Genomic DNA, 20,724 nt, shown 5'->3' with positions numbered 1-20,724 from the left:
TAATATAAATCATGTGAACACGGGGATGCAGCAATGGTCATAAGTGTGAAAAATGGCCATAAGTCACTTGTTTGCATGTCACAAACTCACTAAGCGAAGTGCTGTAAATTGAGGACTGCTTGTAGAATGGTTTTTAGAACTGATGTATGTCCTTTAATCACCAAGACTATTGCTTTAGGTAAGTAGTTTGATGGCTTACTTTTTTAACAGAGGTAAATCACCAACTTAATGACCAAAATTGAGCCCCAGATTTCTGTTACTGAGCAGGACAGTTAAGTGAGTTTTGCCCCATTTTATGACTTTCTCATCACCGTTGTTAAGCGAATCACCACAGTTGTTAAACCTAGCCCAGAGGTCTTCAAATTTGGCAACTTTTAAGACTCGTGGACTTCAACTCCCAGAATTCCCCAGCCAGCCATGCTTGCTGGGGAATTCTGGGAGTTGAAGTCCACAAGTCCGACTGAGCAATTCTGGGAGTTATAAATCCGTGCGTTTTAAAAGTGGGTAAGTTTGGAGACCCCTCATCTGGACTGCAGCCCACCTTGTTCGGATCCTGGAGGTTGTGCAGCTGCCCAGATACCCTGCAAAGAGTGATGATTGTCCTTTTGGAATTGTTCATTATTTTATTTTATTTATTTATTTATTTATTACATTTGTATGCCGCCCCTCTCCATAGACTCGGGGCGGCTCACAACAGTGATAAAGAACAATATGTATTGACAAATCTAATAATTTAAAATCTAAAATAGCAATTGTACATTTAAAAAATCTAAAAACAAGGAACCCCAATATAAAAAACATACATACAGTCATATCATGCACTAACGCTACATAGGCAGGGGGAGATGTCTCAGTTCCCCCACGCTTGACGACAGAGGTGGGGTTTAAGGAGTTTACGAAAGGCAAGGAGGGTAGGGGCAGTTCTAATCTCTGGAGGGAGCTGATTCCAGAGGGTCGGGGCCGCCACAGAGAAGGCTCTTCCCCTGGGTCCCGCCAGACGACATTGTTGGAGCCCACTTGTCTGTGGTATCATTTCTTTCTCTTTTTTTCTCTCCATTCAGCTTGTCCTGTACCTGTTCCGGCACCTGCTGGGTCGGTCTCTGGTGGATCCTGTGGTAGCTCTCCCTCCTGCCGGTTTTGCTTCTCCTCCAGTAAGTTCTGCTCAGATTTGGAAAATTGGTTCTCTGTATTTCTGAATTTTCTTGGGGGGGGGGGGGTTTGATGAGCAGAGGGATGGGCATTTTCTGGCATCAAAGCATGTCCCCAGCACATATTAAATGTTCTCATTGACAGGCACTTTCTCCTTCATTCTAGGTTGGATCTCTCTTTATTAAGCCTGCGTCTTTAATTCCCATCACACTGTTTTAGGCCTAAGAAATTCCCCCGTGTGGTTGACTGTATTGCTATTATTCCCTCATTTCTCATCTTTCCTGCTATGTTCTCCATTTGGTATCTTGCAACTTACCACTTTGTTGTTTGTATGATGAGTGGCTATAAATGAGTGGCTATAAAACAAGCAGGAAGAGGGAGATTGTGATCCCGCTATATAGAGCGCTGGTGAGACCACATTTGGAATAATACCGTGTCCAGTTCTGGAGACCTCACCTACAAAAAGATATTGACAAAATTGAACGGGTGCAAAGACGGGCTACAAGAATGGTGGAAGGTCTTAAGCATAAAATGTATCAGGAAAGACTTCATGAACTCAATCTGTATAGTCTGGAGGACAGAAGGAAAAGGGGGGGACATGATCGAAACATTTAAATATGTTAAAGGGTTAAATAGGGTTCAGGAGGGAAGTGTTTTTAACAGGAAAGTGAACACAAGAACAAGGGGACACAATCTGAAGTTAGTTGGGGGAAAGATCAAAAGCAACGTCAGAAAATATTATTTTACTGAAAGAGTCGTAGATCCTTGGAACAAACTTCCAGCAGACGTGGTTGGTAAATCCACAGTAACCGAATTTAAACATGCCTGGGATAAACATATATCCATTGTAAGATAAAATACAGGAAATAGTAAAAGGGCAGACTAGATGGACCATGGGGTCTTTTTCTGCCGTCAGTCTTCTATGTTTCTATGTTTCTATAAATATGATTTATGATCTATGACTTGTCACTTTGTTGTATGTGGGTACACTGAGAGCTTAAGCACCAGAGACAAATCCCTTGTGTATCCAATCATACTTGGCCAATAAAGGATATTTCTGTTCCTTTCTGTTCTGTTCTCTTTTATTCTATTCCTATTCTATTTGCTTTTCTATTCTAATTCTACTTCTGTTCTGTTCTACTCCACTTCTGTTGTGTCCTACTCTACTCTGCTCCTATCCTATTCTACTCTACTCTAATTTCTGTTCTGTTCTAATTCTTTTCTAATTCTGTTCTGTTACAAGACAACTAGACACAAGAACAGTTTTTGCCAGAACGCCATCACTCTACTAAACAAATAATTCCCTCAACATTGTCAACTTTTTACTAAGTCTGCACTTCTATTTCTACTATTTTTTTCTAGTAAAATATATAAGAAATAATAGAAAAGAAGGTATAGTAATAGAACATATCAATGAAAGAATAGAAGAAGAGATATAGGAATAGAAGAAAGGAATAGGAGATATAGGAGAGCAATAGGACAGGGGACAGAAGGCACTCTAGTGCACTTGTACTCGCCCCTTAGGTCAACCATGGATAATCTAAGGGTAAAGTGTTGGGGGTTTGGGGATGACACTATGGAGTCCGGTAATGACTTCCACGCTTCAACAACTCGGTTACTGAAGTCATATTTTTTACAGTCAAGTTTGGAGCGGTTAATATTAAGTTTAAATCTGTTTGTGTGCTCTTGTGTTGTTGTGGTTGAAGCTGAAGTAGTCACCGACAGGCAGGACGTTGCAGCATATGATCTCGTGGGCAATACTTAGATCTTGTTTAAGGCGTCTTAGTTCTAAACTTACAAGGTCCCTTCCAACTCTAATAAATAAATAAAAAGTTGCCAGTAACCCTGGTATAGAGACAATGATAGGTAGAATTTCACCATCTGTCTTTGCAAAGCTGTTGCCTCACATTCTTCCACCTTCTCTCCAGTCCCTTCCAGATATGCAGCACATCCAAGAAGACAACCTCTCTTCTCCTCCTTTGGGGCCTCCCAATTACCTTCAGGTGTCCAAAGATTCTGCCAGCACCAGTAGCAAGAATTCCTCCTGCGACACTGATGACTTTGTCCTGGTGCCTCACAACATCTCTTCTGACCAGTCGTGTAAGTTTCCCCACATTACGAAGAACCAGCCGCTCCTTCCGATTCTCAGTTTCCTCTTTGTTGACGCTTGGACTGACTTTCACTGTCGAGCGTGGCCTGGTTAGGTTGTGTGTTTGTGTGGCTGGCTTATTCGTGATTGCAGGATCCAATCTGGGTCGATCAAGTTTCACGTTTCAAGTTTTATTGGATTTATATGCCGCCCCTCTCCGAAAACTCGGGGCGGCTAACAGCAATGATAGACAGTCTACAATAATAGACCTCCAAGGTCCCTTCCAACTCTGCTGTTGTTTTATCAGGTGCTAATTAGGGTCAGAGTAAATCTGTTTTACAAGACCAGTAAAAGGTTTGAGACATTTTATACCCAAGCTTATCAGGTGCTAATTAGGGTCAGAGTAAATCTGTTTTACAAGACCAGTAAAAGGTTTGAGACATTTTATACCCAAGCTTCTTATTTTTTTAAAACCCCCCCCCCCCCCTCATTTTACTTATTGGATTTATATGCCACCTCCACTCCCGAAGGACTCTGGGTGGCTAAAATTTATCATTTGTCAGGCCACCTGTGTTTGCACAGTTATCTCAGATTCAGCAGAATGAAAAAACATGTTTTGTTCTTTCTATCCCAAAGAAGTGCCAGTTCGACTTCTTAATTAACCCTTTCCTTTTCTGAACTTTGGTAGAGAAAGAGACCTTCAAGGATCAACATTTTTTATAAAACCTTCCTAATTGCACTTGGGAAGAACGCTTAGGATTGAACCTAGGTGTGGCTTTAATTGCTTTATTACCGGACAATAGTGTGTGTGTATTGGGGGAGAAAATAGCTTCATTTGTTCTACAGTTAGTTCTCACTTAAATGACTCCAAGTAAGAGGGTCAGATCATCACTTGAGCAACAGGGTTGTTCAACGAATACTCACCTGACCTTAGCAAAGGCAATCCCAGTTGAATACTGTGGGTCCTCTCTGAGCTTGGTTGTTTTCTTGCAGACGCTTCAAAACCCAACTAGGTAATATCATCAGTGCTAGAAGGCAGTGGAGTTTGCTCTCTGTTTATTTGTCATAGCTTGCTTGCCCTGGCAGTGTTAAGTGGGAGGAGTTTTTCTTGGTAGTCCCTTGATTAGGCTTGGGATGGATGGATGGGAGGATGGACAGAAGAATGGGCTGGATGGAGATTGGATAGATGGATGGATGGATGGTTTGGAGGAGGGATGGGTGGAGGATAGATGGATGGATGGAGATTGGATAGATGGATGGGAGGAGGATGCACGGAAGGATAGTAATAATAATAATTTATTAGATTTGTATGCCGCCCCCTCTCCAAAGACTCGGGGCGGCTCACAACAATGATAAAAACAATATTATAGTGGCACAAATCTAATATTAAAAGAAATAACTAAAACGCCCTATCATATTAAAAACCAAACAACACATACATACCAAACATAAATTATAAGGAGCCTGGGGGAAAGATTTCTCAAATCCCCCATGCCTGGCGGTATAGGTGGGGTCTTGAGTAGTTTACAAAAAGACAAGGAGGGTGGGAGCAGTTCTAATCTCTGGAGGGAGTTGATTCCAGAGGGCCGGGGCCGCCACAGAGAAGGCTCTTCCCCTGGGGCCCACCAAACGACATTGTTTAATCGACGGGGACCCGGAGAAGGCCAACTCTGTGGGACCTTATCGGTCGCTGGGATTCGTGCGGTAGCAGGCGGTTCCAGAGGTACTCTGTTTCCGATGCCATGTACGGCTTTACAGGTCATAACCAACACTTTGAATTGTGACCTGGAAATTGATCGGCAGCCAATGCAGGCCACGGAGTGTTATAGACACTGTGGGCGAATCTGGGAAGCCCCACGATGCGCTCTCGTGGCCGCGTTCTGCACGATCTGAAGTTTCCGAACACTTTTCAAAGGTAGCCCCATGTAGAGAGGGCTGGGATGGATGGATGGAGATTGGATAGATGGATGGAGGATGGATGGGGTGAAATGGAAGATGGATGGATGGGTGGATGTTCTTGGTGCACTCTCACTTTAGTGGTTTCCTTGAAGTTTAAGTTTAAGTTTAATCAGATTTGTATGCCGCCCCTCTCCGCGCAGACTCGGGGCGGCTCACAGCAATAACAATACAATGTAAAACAAATCTAATATTTAAGTTAATTTAAAAAACACCACAAATTAAAACCAATCATACATACTAGCGTACCATGCATAACTTTTATAAGCCTAGGTGGGAGGGAACATGTCAATTCCCCCATGGCCTGATGACAGAGGTGGGTTTTTAAGGAGCTTACGAAAGGCAAGGAGAGGTTGGGGCAACTCTGATATCTGGGGGGAGTTGGTTCCAAAGGGTCGGGGTCCTCCATAGAGAAGGCTCTTCCCCCTGGGTCCCGCCAAACGACATTGTTTAGTTGATGGGACCCGGAGAAGGCCAACTCTGTGGGACCTAACTGGTCACTGGGATTTGTGCGGCAAAAGGCGGTCCCCAGAGATATTCTGGTCCAGTGCCATGAAGGGCTTTATAGGTCATAACCAACACTTTGAATTGTGACCGGAAACTGATCAGCAACCAATGCAGACTGCGGAGTGTTGGTGTGACATGGGCATATTTAGGAAAGCCCATGATAGCTCTCGCAGCGGCATTCTGCACGATCTGAAGTTTCCGAACACTCTTCAGAGGTAGCCCCATGTAGAGAGCATTACAGTAGTCGAGCCTCGAGGTGATGAGGGCATGAGTGACTGTGAGCAATGAGTCCCGGTCCAAATAGGGCCGCAACTGGTTGCAACCCAGGCGAACCTGGGCAAACGCCCCCATTGCCACAGCTGAAAGATGGTTCTCTAATGTGAGCTGTGGATCGAGGGTGGACGCCCAAGTTGCGAACCCTCTCTTGAGGGGGTTAGTGACTCCCCCCCTGGGTGATGGACGGACAGATGGAATTGAAGACATCTTCTGACTCAATTAGGTAACATCATCAGTTTTAGAAGGGAGTGGGACTGACGGTCTATCCAGTTTTCCTATATACATTAATCATTCCTTTTTTTCTATTGATTTTCCTAATGTCTTTCTACATTTCAATTCGTTTCCAACCTCCCCACCGTACTCGCTAACATCTGATCTTGTTTCTCCCTTTTTCAATCAATTTATCCCAGGTTTCAAAAATATTCTGTGTCCAATTTGTCCTTCAACTCCAGTGTCAGTTTGAGCATCTCTGCGCATGATAAAAGTTTGAATAGAATCTCTTCTTCCATAGCATCTGTACCATTTTTCAGCATATTATATTCTTGCCGCAGTTTAAAATATGCAACATTAAATGTACTATATTATTTTTTTTCATATTTGCAAGTGGTTATTTCCTTCGAGGAATATCTCAGGTTCCATTTTCTACCAACCATTCTCTCATTTCCTCCCCCAGTATTCACTTGCTTTCGTTTATACTGAATGGATCGTTTCCTTTGAGTGGGGGGATCCGAGCAGAGAAACCCCTTGTGTATAAAGCTGTTCTGCCGGGGCTCTCTGATAGGAGCCTCCCGAAAATTCAAGGATACAAATTTCAGACACAAACACGCTTTAAAATTCAAAACAATGTTCTTTTATCACAAATCCGCACAAATCCCAGCGACCGGTCAGATCCCACAGAGTTGGCCTTTTCTGGGTCCCGTCGACTAAACAATGTCATTTGGCGGGACCCAGGAGAAGAGCCTTCTCTGTGGCGGCCCCCAACCCTCTGGAACCAGCTCCTCCCTCAGATATCAGAGTTGCCCCCACCCTCCTTGCCTTTCGCAAGCTCCTTAAACCCCACCTCTGTCAGGCATGGGGGAATTGAAATTTTTCCCCTTCCCCCTAGGCTTATAGAATTTATACATGGTATGCTTGTTTGTATGATTGGTCTCTTAAATTGGGGTTTTTTAGATTATTTTTAATATTAGATTTGTTACATTGTTTTCTTTATTGTTGTTAGCCGCCCCGAGTTTTCGGAGAGCGGGGCGGCATACAAATCTATAATAAATAAAATAAATAATAAATAAAAGTCAAAATAAACTAAGCACTTCTTTTTGTATTGCAAAGAGCACCTCTTCCCAAAACAACCAAGTAGTCTGTACAATTTCTGTTAAGCAGTCATTAAGTACTTAGCCAGCAGCTGTGGAGAAACTTCACACCCCTTCTTCTTCCAACCAAGGGAGACACACACACAGGCTGCTCTGCTTTGGTTCCAAAGGCGTGAAAAAGCAACAAAGTCCAGCAACACAAGATTCCTTACGAACTCAGATCAGATATTCTTCCACAATGGCCAAACCCACACGCTAGCTATTTATAGCAGCAGGCCCTAATTACTGGAGACCCCCACCCAAACACAGGTGGCCTCCCTTATTTCCTGTAATATGTTCTTACTTGGTCTCTTCTACACATAATTCTGCGCTTGCGTGGGTCCAAAATGTCATCATTTGAAGCTATAGAAGATAAGGAGAGTGACTGCCTGCGCTGTGTGCCAACCCCCTCTTCTGCCGAGTCACTCCCACCTTCTTCTTCGTCCGAGGAAACTAAACTCTGAACTGACTCTGTCGGCAATAACACAGGCCTGTGACATGTTGAAGTTTCCCCTGCATCCACATCCCCATTCCCTGGGGCAGGAGCTGGGCCAGAGCCAACCACAACAAAAGCAAGCCAATTGTGCGATTTGTCCTCTTTTTCCTGCAGATGATCTCCCCCTGGCAACCGTAGGCCGGAGAGCTTCGAGTGAATTCCTCATATGCGGAGGGTAAGTAGAAACCAGTTTCATTCCTTGGTTATAACACCAGTGCTGGAGTGGGCATGGCACGGTCCCTTTTGGGGGGGGGGTGGGGGGGGGGGGGTAGTGGCATTTTTGCGTGTGGGATGACTTGCAGAGTTAACCGAAACTTCAAATAGGGTCATTCTTTGTGAAGTGGACCAGGGGACTGATTTTTGCAGCCTTATCTGAAAAAAAAAGAGCCCATCACAAAAAGAGCATAGGATAGGAAAAAACATGCTGTTTCTAATGAAATAAAAGTGAAGATGGTTTGCCCAGGTTCGCCTGGTGCACCAGTTGCGGCCCTATCTTGACCGGGAGTCACTGCTCACAGTCACTCATGCCCTCATCACCTCAAGGTTCGACTACTGTAACGCTCTCTACATGGGGCTACCTTTGAAAAGTGTTCGGAAACTTCAGATCCTGCAGAATGCAGCTGCGAGAGCAATTATGGGCTTCCCTAAATATGCCCATGTTACACCAACACTCCGCAGTCTGCATTGGTTGCCGATCAGTTTCCAGTCACAATTCAAAGTGTTGGTTATGACCTATAAAGCCCTTCATGGCACCGGACCAGATTATGTCCGGGACCGCCTTCTGCCGCACGAATCCCAGCGACCAGTTAGATCCCACAGAGTTGGTCTTCTCCGGGTCCCGTCAACCAAACAATGTCATTTGGCGGGACCCAGGAGAAGAGCCTTCTCCGTGGCGGCCCCGACCCTCTGGAACTAGCTCCCCCCAGATATCAGAGTTGCCCCCACCCTCCTTGCCTTTCACAAGCTCCTTAAAACCCACCTCTGTCGTCAGGCATGGGGGAATTGAAATTTCCCTTCCCCCTAGTCTTATAGAATTTATACATGGTATGCTTCTTTGTATGATTGGTCTCTTAAATTTGGTTTTTTTAGATTATTGTTTAATATTAGATTTGTTACATTGTCTTCTTTATTGTTGTTAGCCGCCCCGAGTCTTCGGAGAGGGGTGGCATACAAATCTAGTAAGTAAGTAAGTAAGTAAGTAAGTAAGTAAGTAAGTAAGTAAGTAAGTAAGTAAGTAAGTAAGTAAGTAAGTAAGTAAGTAAGTAAAGTAAGTAAGGTAAGTTAAGTAAGTTAAGTAAGTTAAGTAAGTAAGTAAATAAAATGAGAAAACAGAGAGCTCCGTTTCCTTACCTTCAATCAACTTCATTAAAAAGAGCAAGTTTTTTTTCTATCGCTCTCTGTTTTCTCACCTTCAATCATCTTCATTTTTATTTCATTAGAAAGAGCACTCTTTCCCCCTAGTGTATATGTTGTTTTTGCGATAGTTTCTTTTCAGATAAGGCTGCAAAAATCAATCAAGTGGACACCTGGTCCACTTGACAAAGAATGACCCGGTATTGTTTATGTACTGTGAACATTGACTGACGTAATTGTGCATGACTAGGATTGTTCTTGACTAGGCTGTTTGCCAAAGTAAATAATATTTAGACACGTGAATGTATCTGGTTATCTGAATTACTACTTGTGTCTCTGGGGTGTCAGCTGGATATTTGCCGCCTCCAGGTTTCCTCTGTGCATCGTTGGTAACTCAAGGTTTACTCTGCACACTCCTTCACACTTAACATTCTCACAAGTGCGGTTTTTTTAACTGCACCTTTTAGAGCTGAACTGAAGATTTTTTGGGGATTGATTGATTGATTGAGTTAGTTAGTTAGTTAGTTAGTTAGTCAGTTAGTTAGTTAGTTAGTTAGTCCAATACACAATGAGGGTTTTAGTGGGTATATATCTATATACACATAGTAAAATACATGATGAAGGTTATAGAGGAGATACTCATAGTAAAATTTATTTATTTATTTATTCAATTTTTATGCCGCCCTTCTCCTTAGACTCAGGGCGGCTTACAACATGTTGGCAATAGTACTTTTTTAACAGAGCTAGGCTATTGCCGCCACAATCCGGGTCCTCATTTTACCCACCTCGGAAGGATGGAAGGGTGAGTCAACCTTGAGCTGGTGATGAGATTTGAACCGCTGACCTTCAGATCTACAAGTCAGCTTCAGTGGCCTGCAGTACAGCACTCTACCTGCTGCGCCACCCCGGCTCGTATATCATATATCTAAGAAAGAATAGAAAAGAAGATATAGTAATAGAACATATCAATGAAAGAATAGAAGAAAAGATATAGGAATAGAAGAAAGGAATAGAAGATATAGGAGAGCAATAGGACAGGGGACGGAAGGCACTCTAGTGCACTTGTACTCGCCCCTTACTGACCTTTTAGGAATCTGGATAGGTCAACAGTGGATAATCTAAAGGTAAAGTGTTGGGGGTTTGGGGATGACACTATGGAGTCCGGTAATGAGTTCCACGCTTCGACAACTCGGTTACTGAAGTCATATTTTTTACAGTCAAGTTTGGAGCGGTTAATATTAAGTTTAAATCTGTTGTGTGCTCTTGTGTTGTTGTGGTTGAAGCTGAAGTAGTCGCCAACAGGCAGGACGTTGCAGCATATGATCTTGTGGGCAATACTTAGATCTTGTTTAAGGTGTCTTAGTTCTAAAGTTTCTAGGCCCAGGATTGAAAGTCTACTCTATTTCGAGTGGAGGAGTGAAGGGCTCTTCTGGTGAGTTCATATTTTGGGGATGTTTTTCTATCTCCCCAAAATATGAACAAGCGGGATGATACCTCCCGCCTGCCAGACATCTGGAAACCAGCCCTCAAACATAACCCAGCCATAAAAACTGAAACTAGACTCAGAACACACACTGCAAAACAATCAAGTAGCCTGCAAGCTCCAACTACTCAGGATATCACGCCTAATCAACAACCATTAACTAATCAGCATACTTCAACTACATCAAGGACCCCAGGTGTTACCCCACTGACTCACCAGGAAGTTTCTACACAGCAGGCAATTGCTGAGCCATCAAACCACACCCAGCCAGGACTAACATGAAAGTAATGTAAATACGAGGATGTAGAATTGCTCAAAGAATTATTGTGATTTTTTACCTTAAATTGGAAAAATCAACAAAGTTATTTAAAATTTGAAAAATCAATGAAATATATCTATATCTACATCTCTATCTATCTATCTATCTATCTATCTATCTATCTATCTATCTATCTATCTATCTATCTATTAATATTGACAAAATTGAACAGGTCCATAGACGGGCTACAAGAATGGTTGTGAGCCGCCCCGAGTCTTCGGAGAGGGGCGGCATACAAATCCAAATAATAAATAAAATAAATAATAAATGGTGGAAGGTCTTAAGCATAAAACGTATCAGGAAAGACTTCATGAACTCCATCTGTAGAGTCTGGAGGACAGAAGGAAAAGGGGGGACATGATCAAAACATTTAAATATGTTAAAGGGTTAAATAAGGTCCAGGAGGGAAGTGTTTTTAATAGGAAAGTGAACACAAGGACAAGGGGACACAATCTGAAGTTAGTTGGGGGAAAGATCAAAAGCAACATGAGAAAATATTATTTGACTGAAAGAGTAGTAGATGCTTGGAACAAACTTCCAGCAGACGTGGTAGATAAATCCACAGTCACTGAATTGAAACATGCCTGGGATAAACATATATCCATCCTAAGATAAAATACAGAAAATAGTATAAGGGCAGACTAGATGGATCATCAGGTCTTTTTCTGCCGTCAGTCTTCTATGTTTCTATTGTCTCCTCCTCCTCTTCTGTCTTGGCTGCTTTAGGCAAGAGAAGCTGGCACCCCATCCCCACCCCACCCAGTTTTCCCCTTTCAAGCTTTTCAAAACAAAACCAGCGCTTTCTAGGAAAACCCACCAGGGAAGGGAGAACAGGAAGTTCAGAAGTTAGGACAGGCGATGTTTTGTTTATTCAAGGCTCATAAAGTCAGGAGACTTTGGGGGAAAGGGAGGGGGCGGGGGAAGAGGAGGGGTGGGGAGAAGAAAAACAGATGACGCAACCCCCGTCCCTGGATAGTCAACAAAGCAGCTGGGAGCACCTGGGCATAGATAGGGAGGGCATCTGCACCTGCTCGACTTTGGCACCTATTTATTTATTTAATTTTCATTTATTTATTTTGTCCAAAGCACAATAATGCAGCCTAGGGCTGCTGCAGTCTATGGAAGAAAGACGGGCTAAGAATTTGGCCTGTTGTTCCTCTCTCCCACCCCCCTTTTAATAACAAAAGATTTAAGTGCCAAAGCCCACTGGAACAACATAGCCAAGAAGGCTTCAAGAGTTGTAAACCTAATCCTACGTAGCTTCTGTTCTGGCAATCTCACACTACTTACCAGAGCTTACAAAACTTTTGCCAGACCCATCCTCGAATACAGCTCATCTGTTTGGAACCCATATTGCACGCATTATTTGCTTTTACATTGATTCTTATGGGGACTTACAAACATTTCTACTTAAGAACCTGGTCACGGAACGAATTAAGTTCTTAAGCAGAGGTACCACTGTAGTAGGCGTTCCGGGGTAAATTCTGTTGTTAATCTTGTTATTTCTTGTAACCAGTTATTTATTTTGGTCCAATATTTTCTCTCTTGGGAACATAACCACCACATGTGAAAGCTTTAAAGGGGAAAGCAGATGGGGCGCCTGTCTGTCTTGCCTAGAGCAGCCAGAAGGAAGAGGAGGAGACAAATCTCTTTATTTCTGTTTTTTTAAATGTTTAGAAACATAGAAACATAGAAGACTGACGGCAGAAAAAGACCTCCTGGTCCATCTAGTCTGCCCTTATACTATTTCCTGTATTTTATCTTAGGATGGATATATGTTTAGCCCAGGCATGTTTAAATTCAGTTACTGTGGATTTACCAACCACGTCTGCTGGAAGTTTGTTCCAAGGATCTACTACTCTTTCAGTGAAATAATATTTTCTCATGTTGCTTTTGATCTTTCCCCCAACTAACTTCAGATTGTGTCCCCTCTTTCTTGGGTTCACTTTCCTATTAAAAACACTTCCCTCCTGGACCTTATTTAACCCTTTAACATATTTAAATGTTTCAATCATGTCCCCCCTTTCCCTTCTGTCCTCCAGACTCTACAGATGGAGTCCATGAAATCTTTCCTGATACGTTTCATGCTTAAGTCCTTAGATTGCAACCTCTCTCGCTCGCTCTCTTTTTAATGTTGCTGTCAGTTTTGGAAGCCGTTTTTCCCCAGCTTCTTCATTGACACATATTTTAGCCTGGGAAATTGGGAGGGGTGTGTGTTACATTTTTTAAAAAACTTTGAGAGTCAAGGACCATTGCCTGCAGCTGGAAGGGGACTGACTTTGGGGGGGGGGGTGTTGTCTCCAGTTGAATATGAAGATTAGATTGGATCATGTGATGGGCTTGCGGACGTGGGGGGATAGTTGTGAAATTTCAACTGGGTGGGGAAAAGCTGGAGACTTCCAGATTCGAGTTTCGACCAGATGTGCCAGTTTTATTTCATTGGGGGCGTTTTTTGCAACCCTGATAGAATTTAATTGAATTACAATATAGAATAGAATAGAATCACAAAATAGAATTACAGTATAGAACAGAATACAGAAAGAATAGAATAGAATAGGGATAGACTGTAATAGGTATATGATAGAATAGAATAGAATTACAAATTAGATGCTCTGCCTGAGTTCAATTCTCTTGACTACTATCTAAAACATCCAAAGATATTTCACCAGAAGAGCCCTCCACTCCTCCACTCGAAACAGAATACCCTATGAAAATAGACTAACTATCCTGGGCCTTGAAAGCTTAGAACTATGACGCCTAAAACACGATCTATTGCCCACAAGATCATAAGCTGCAATGTCCTTCCGGTCAACGACTACTTCAGCTTCAACAGCAACAACACAAGAGCACGCAACAGATTCAAACTTAATATTAATCGCTCCAAACTTGAGTGTAAAAAACATGACTTTAACAATCGAGTTGTCGAAGCGTGGAACTCATTACCGGACTCAATAGTGTCAACCCCCAATCCCCTACACTTCTCCCTTAAACTCTCCACAATTGACCTCTCCAGATTCCTAAGAGGCCAGTAAGGGGCGTACATAAGTGCACTGATGTGCCTATCGTCCCCTGTCCAATTGTCTTTCCTTATCCCTTTTATCATATATATTCTCTCCTTTATATATATTCTCTTCCCATCTACTTCTCTTCTTTTTTACCTCCTAGCTATATATATATTACTTAATGTCTATCCTCTTTCATATGTATTGTATATTGGACAAAGAATAAATAAAAATAAATAAATAAATAAATAAATCTACAAAATAACTAACAATTTAACATACAACTATTCTTAATATACTCACCCACTGCCATAATATAACATTATAATTTAACTATATGTCATTCAACTACATTCGCCTGTTATACTGCAGGTACCACTCCCTTCCCTTTCTTCACCCAAACCCCATCCTATTTTATTTAATCATATTAATATATCTTAAAGTAAATCTATAGATACAAAACCATAAAACATTAACTATTAAGTATAACATGAAAATGCACAGTTGAATGTTTAAAATGGATAAGTCACATATCTCAGGTTGAAACATGTCGACTGCTTTGTATCCATCCCCCTTACTTTCTGTATCCCTATTTCCCCCACCCCCTTTTTTTCCCTTTTTTTCCTTTTTCAAAAAACCAATAAACTATATATTTTTTTAAAAAAAGAATAGAATTACAAAATAGAATTACAATAAAGAATAGATTAGAATAGAACAGAGAAAGAATACAATAGAATAGGGATACGATAAAGATAGAATAAGGAAAGAATAGAACAGAATAGATTTTTTTATTGGCCAAGTGTGATTGGACACACAAGGCATGGTGCATATGCGCTCAGTGTACATTTAAAAAAAGATAAATGTGTCATCATTAGCATCATAAGGTAATGATACGGTAGTTGTATGACCTACAGTATTCCACCAAGCCTTCCATCCAAAGCGTTCCCTCCCCTGTGAGTTAGCAACGGTAGGCACCCTCTAGTCTCCTTTGGGCTCTTATGGAGATTATGATCCCGCTATATAGAGTGCTGGTGAGACCACATTTGGAGTGCTGTGTTCAGTTCTGGAGACCTCACCTACAAAAAGATATTGACAAAATTGAACGGGTCCAAAGACGGGCTACAAGAATGGTGGAAGGTCTTAAGCATAAAACGTATCAGGAAAGACTTCATGAACTCAATCTGTATAGTCTGGAGGACAGAAGGAAAAGGGGGGACATGATCAAAACATTTAAATATGTTAAAGGGTTAAATAAGGTCCAGGAGGGAAGTGTTTTTAATAGGAAAGTGAACACAAGAACAAGGGGACACAATCTGAAGTTAGTTGGGGGAAAGATCAAAAGCAACATGAGAAAATATTATTTTACTGAAAGAGTAGTAGATGCTTGGAACAAACTTCCAGCAGACGTGGTAGATAAATCCACAGTAACTGAACTTAAACATGCCTGGGATAAACATGTATCCATCCTAAGATAAAATACAGAAAATAGTATAAGGGCAGACTAGATGGACCATGGGGTCTTTTTCTGCCGTCAGACTTCTATGTTTCTATGTTTCTTCTACCGGTGCGTCTGAGCCGTTGGGCCCCCCACCATGAAAGTTTCTCCCCGCAGGGAAGAGGATTTCGTGGCGCTCCTCGTGGCCCAGAGGTTGACCCGCCTCCCTACATTGCAGTTCTCTTTTGCCCCCCATTTACAGGCAGTGCCAGCCTTCGGTCTCCCCCCGGAGTGAAACAGTGCCCATCCCAGTCCCTACTCAGCTACGGAACTACCAGCTGATAGAGCAGAACCTGACATCGGCCACCAGCCCGGGGTCAAACCCCCACGGGTCACCAAGGTAAGACTGCCCCGAGCCAGACTATTTACGGGACCGTCTTCTGCCACATGAGACCAATGAGAGCCCACAGGTTCGGCCTTCTCCAGATCCCGCCAGTCAAACAGTGCCGATTGGTGGGAGCTGCGTGGGAGAGCCTTCTCTGTGGTGGCTCCGGCTGCCTGGAACCAACTAACCCCGGAGACCTGTACTGACCCCACCCTCTTAGCCTTCCAGAAGGCCGTGAAAGCCTGGCTCTTGAGTAAGACCATTCAGTTCCGGCCAAGAAAAAATGAACGTTTCTTGAATGACTGTTCTACTTCTGGGGTTTTAACTGTTTTTACATTGTTTTATTTACTGTATGCCGTCCAGAGTCCAAAAGGAGTTGGGTGGCTTATAAATATAATAAATTACGGTAAATTAAATTAGATAGAGGGATAGATAGGGGTTAGATAGATAGATATGGATGGATGAATAGATGGTAGGTTGGTAGATAGGTCGATTAGATAGATAGGTAGGCAGGCGGGCGGGCAGTGATAGATAGATAGATAGATAGATAGATAGATAGATAGATAGATAGATAGATAGATAGATAGATAGATGATAGATAGATGATAGATAGATAGATAGATAGATAGATAGATGATAGATAGATAGATAGATAGATAGATAGATGATAGATAGATAGATAGATAGATAGATAGATGATAGATAGATGATAGATAGATAGATAGATAGATAGATAGATAGATGATAGATAGATAGATAGATAGATGATAGATAGATGATAGATAGATAGATAGATAGATAGATAGATGCTAGATAGATGCTAGATAGATAGATAGATAGATAGATAGATAGATAGATAGATAGATGATAGATAGATGATAGATAGATAGATAGATAGATAGATAGATGATAGATAGAAGATAGATAGAAGATAGATAGATAGATAGATAGATAGATGATAGATAGATGGATAGATGATAGATAGATAGATAGATAGATAGATGATAGATAGAAGATAGATAGATAGAAGATAGATAGATGGATAGATGATAGATAGGTGGATAGATGGATAGATGATAGATAGATAGATAGATAGATAGATAGATAGATAGATAGATAGATAGATAGATAGATAGATAGAGGGATTTTAATACTCTGAAAAAAGTTAGTATTAGTAGTTATAACACCTTGGTCTCTTCAGCCTTGAAAGATGGTGTTAAAGGGGTGACTTGATCAAAGTGTATAGAATCATGCATGGGATAGAAAATTCTTTTCTCTATCACAGAATACTAGGACGAGGGGGCCCTCCCTAAAGTGAGGACAAATAAAGGGAAATATTTCTCCACCCAGAGAGTCCTTAGTTTATGGGATTCCCTTGCAGAAAAGGTCATGACAGCTGTCAGCCTGGATAGCTTCAAGGCAGGATGAGACAGATTCATGGATGCCAAGTGTATCATAGGTGGTTATTGAAACGGATGTCCATGTGACGCCTCTATGTTGGTTGAGGCAGGCAGGGTTCCCTTGGGTCCCACTTGTTGGGGGTGAAGGGAAAGGGAGGGTTTTGCCTTCTCTCTCTGCTCAAGATCCCCAGGGACAATTGGTGGGCCACTGTGGGACACAGAATGCTGGACTCGGAGGGCTTTGGCCTGATTCAGCAGGGCTCTTCTTATTCTTATGTTCCCATGGGGGATGGGGGAGGGCATTTTTAGCTTCCCCCCCTGGCTCCAGGGAAACCTTTGGAACTTGGGGAGGGCGAAACCCAAACCTACTGGGGCCCACTAGAAGTTGGGAAACAGGCCATTTCTGGCCTCCAGGGGGTGGGAGAAGATGTTTTTGCCCTCCCCAGGCATTGAATTATGATTGGGGGCACTCACACATGCTCAATAGCGTTCGCCCACACTCTTTCGGCACCAGAGGGAAAAAAGGTTTGCCATCACTGTTCTAGGTTTGTTTGTTTGTTTGTTTGTTTGTTTGTTTGATTAGTATGCCGCCCCTCTCCGAAGACTCGGGGCGGCTAACAACAATGAAAAAACAATGTAAACAAATCTAATATTAAAAATAATCTAAAAAACCCCAATTTAAAGAACCACTCATACATACAAACATACCATGTATAAATTCTATAAGCCTAGGGGGAAGGGAAAATTTCAATTCCCCCATGCCTGATGAGAGATGGGTTTTGAGGAGCTTGCGAAAGGCAAGGAGGGTGGGGGCAACTCTGATATCTGGGGGGAGCTGGTTCCAGAGGGTCGGGGCCGCCACAAAGAAGGCTCTTCTCCTGGGTCCCGCCAAGCGACATTGCTTAGCCGATGGGACCCGGAGAAGGCCAACTCTGTGGCACCTAACCGGTCGCTGGGATTTGTGCGGCAGAAGGTTGTTTTTATTAACCTTTTCCTCCTCTGCTTTCAGGTCTGGAGCCGTGCGGCGGTCAAACACCAGCCCTTTGGGCTTCCTCAAGACCGGCTCCAGTTCCCCGGTGCCGGCTGACTCTGTCCAGACTGTCGGGCGAAGACTCTCCACGGGCTCTTCGAGGCCGTATTCCCCTTCACCGCTAGGTGAGACCCAATACTGCACAAGCCAAACTCCTGATTTAAAACCCAGGCGGCCTCGTTGGCCTCTATAGATAGTCCTCACCTTACGGCCACAGTTGAGCCCAAACATTTCCATTGCTGAGCAAGTTTCGTCCCATTCATATAACCTTTCTTGACACGGTTGTTAAGTGAATCACCCGGTTGTTAAGAGAATCTGGCTTCCCTGTTGATTTTGCTTGTCAGAAGGTCGCAAAGACATGATGCCCAGGACACTGAAATGGTTGCAATTATTAGTATTATTAGTATTATTAGTATTATTAGTATTATTAGTATTATTAGTATTATTATTATTAATTAGATTTGTATGCCACCCTTCTCCAAAAACTCAGGGCGGCTCACAGAATAAATATAGAAACAATTTGGCAGGACCCAGGGGAAGAGCCTTCGCTGTGGCGGCCCCGGCCCTTTGGAACCAACTCCCCCCAGAGATCAGAATTGCCCCCACCCTCCTTGCCTTTCGTAAACTTTTAAAAACCCACCTCTGCCATCAGGCATGGGGGAATTGAAATATCTTCCCCAGGCCTATATAATTTATGTATGGTGTGTTGTGTGCATGTTTTTTTAAATTATGGGTTTTTAAGTTCGTATTATTAGATTTGTATTGTACATTGTTTCTATCACTGCTGTGAGCCGCCCCGAGTTTACGGAGAGGGGCGGCATACAAATTTAATAAATAAATAAATAAATAAATAAACAAAACACACAAAACAAATCTAATACATTAAAAAACTACAACTAAAAAGCCTGTATATTACTCAATCAGACAATCCAATCACACCATGCATCACATTTATTGGTTAGGTTGTTTAGGGCAGTGTTTCTCAGTTATTCCCCCCCTAGGAAGAAGTAAACATTTTGTGCGCACACACACACACCCAAACTCTCTACCGGGACGATTGTTTGCAATATTCAGCATGTCTTCGTGGAAAAATCTCAAGCGGCTTATCAGCGTGATTGGAGTGGTTTAAGTGACACCTTAATTTATTTGGCTTCATGCTGTCTGCTGGCAAACACAGCTCTATACATACAGTAACTATCAGAAATGCTCCCCCTTGCAGGAACTCCGTTGGCTCTCTCTTGTGGTCAACAGGCACAATTCCCTTAACCATACATTGATAGTTTATATGTATTGTGACACCCAACATAGTATCATACATGGCACTGACAAATATGAACCAATTGCGAAGCGTCTGAATTTCGATCACCTGACCACGGGGCTGCATCGAAGGTTACCTCTGGGACTGCCTTCAGCCGCATGAGTCCCAGCGACCAATTAAGTCCCACGGAGTCGGCCTTTTCCAGGTCCTGTCAACTAGACAATGTCGCTTTAATTAATTAATTAATAGATAAATAAATAAATAAAGATTGGGGAAACACCCCTAAGTCACTTTTTTTCAGTGCCGCCGTAACTTTGGAAGGGTCACTAAATGAACTGTAAATATCAAGGACTAGCTGCATAGTGTTTACAGTAAACAATTGTATTGTGATTCCCAGGCTGTGATTCTTCTATGATGGGAAAGATGCCGGTTCAAACCTATTTTTTATAGAAACATAGAAGACTGACGGCAGAAAAAGACCTCCTGGTCCACCTAATCTGCCCTTATACTATTTCCTGTATTTTATCTTAGGATGGATCTATGTTTATCCCAGGCATGTTTAAATTCCGTTCCTGTGGATTTATCTACCACGTCTGCTGGAAGTTTGTTCCAAGGATCTACGAAAAACTGCGGCATCACGAAGCTTAGTACCGGGAAAAATACATGCATTAATGGGAATAAGGAGATCGCTGACCATTTCAATAGCTACTTCTGTTCAGTTTTCTCAAAAGACACCTTACAAAATAATACTATAGAGGGATATAGCATTGCCTCCAACTGTACGGATTCAGCTCCAGTGATCTTAGAAGCCGATGTCTTAGAAGAACTTGAACGATTAAAGATAAATAAGGCAATGGGTCCAGATGGCATCCACCCCAGAGTTCTTAAAGAACTCAGATCTGTCATTGCTACCCCCCTGACTGATTTGTTTAACCAATCCTTGTTAACAGGAGATGTTCCTGAGGATTGGAGAATGGCAAGTGTTGTGCCTATCCACAAGAAGGGCAGTAGAGAAGAAGCTGGTAACTACAGGCCAGTTAGCTTGACATCAGTTGTCGTTAAAATGATGGAGACTCTACTGAAAAAGAGGATAAATCAGCACCTAAAAAACAATAAATTATTGGACCCAAATCAGCATGGCTTTACTGAAGGCAAATCATGTCAGACTAATCTCATTGATTTCTTTGACTATGTCACAAAGGTGTTGGATGAAGGTGGTGCCGTGGATATTGCCTACCTG

The 20,724-nt window shown here is 42.4% G+C and overlaps 1 protein-coding gene across 1 annotated transcript in view; it reads left to right on the top strand.

Annotated features, from left to right (window-relative positions):
* ULK2 (unc-51 like autophagy activating kinase 2) overlaps nt 1–20,724 on the top strand; it is a 161,999-nt gene that overhangs the window by 93,317 nt on the left and 47,958 nt on the right. The window contains 6 exon segments of the mRNA XM_070735424.1: nt 1,062–1,135; nt 1,137–1,151; nt 3,078–3,249; nt 7,934–7,994; nt 15,674–15,811; nt 18,206–18,351. Of these exon segments, the coding sequence (XP_070591525.1) occupies nt 1,062–1,135; nt 1,137–1,151; nt 3,078–3,249; nt 7,934–7,994; nt 15,674–15,811; nt 18,206–18,351 (606 nt within the window).

Source organism: Erythrolamprus reginae, chromosome 1, assembly GCF_031021105.1.
Source record: "Erythrolamprus reginae isolate rEryReg1 chromosome 1, rEryReg1.hap1, whole genome shotgun sequence".
In the NCBI taxonomy this organism is placed as follows: Eukaryota; Metazoa; Chordata; class Lepidosauria; order Squamata; family Dipsadidae; genus Erythrolamprus; species Erythrolamprus reginae.
Note: the sequence above shows the minus strand (reverse complement) of the source record. Positions and strands in the feature narration are given on the sequence as shown.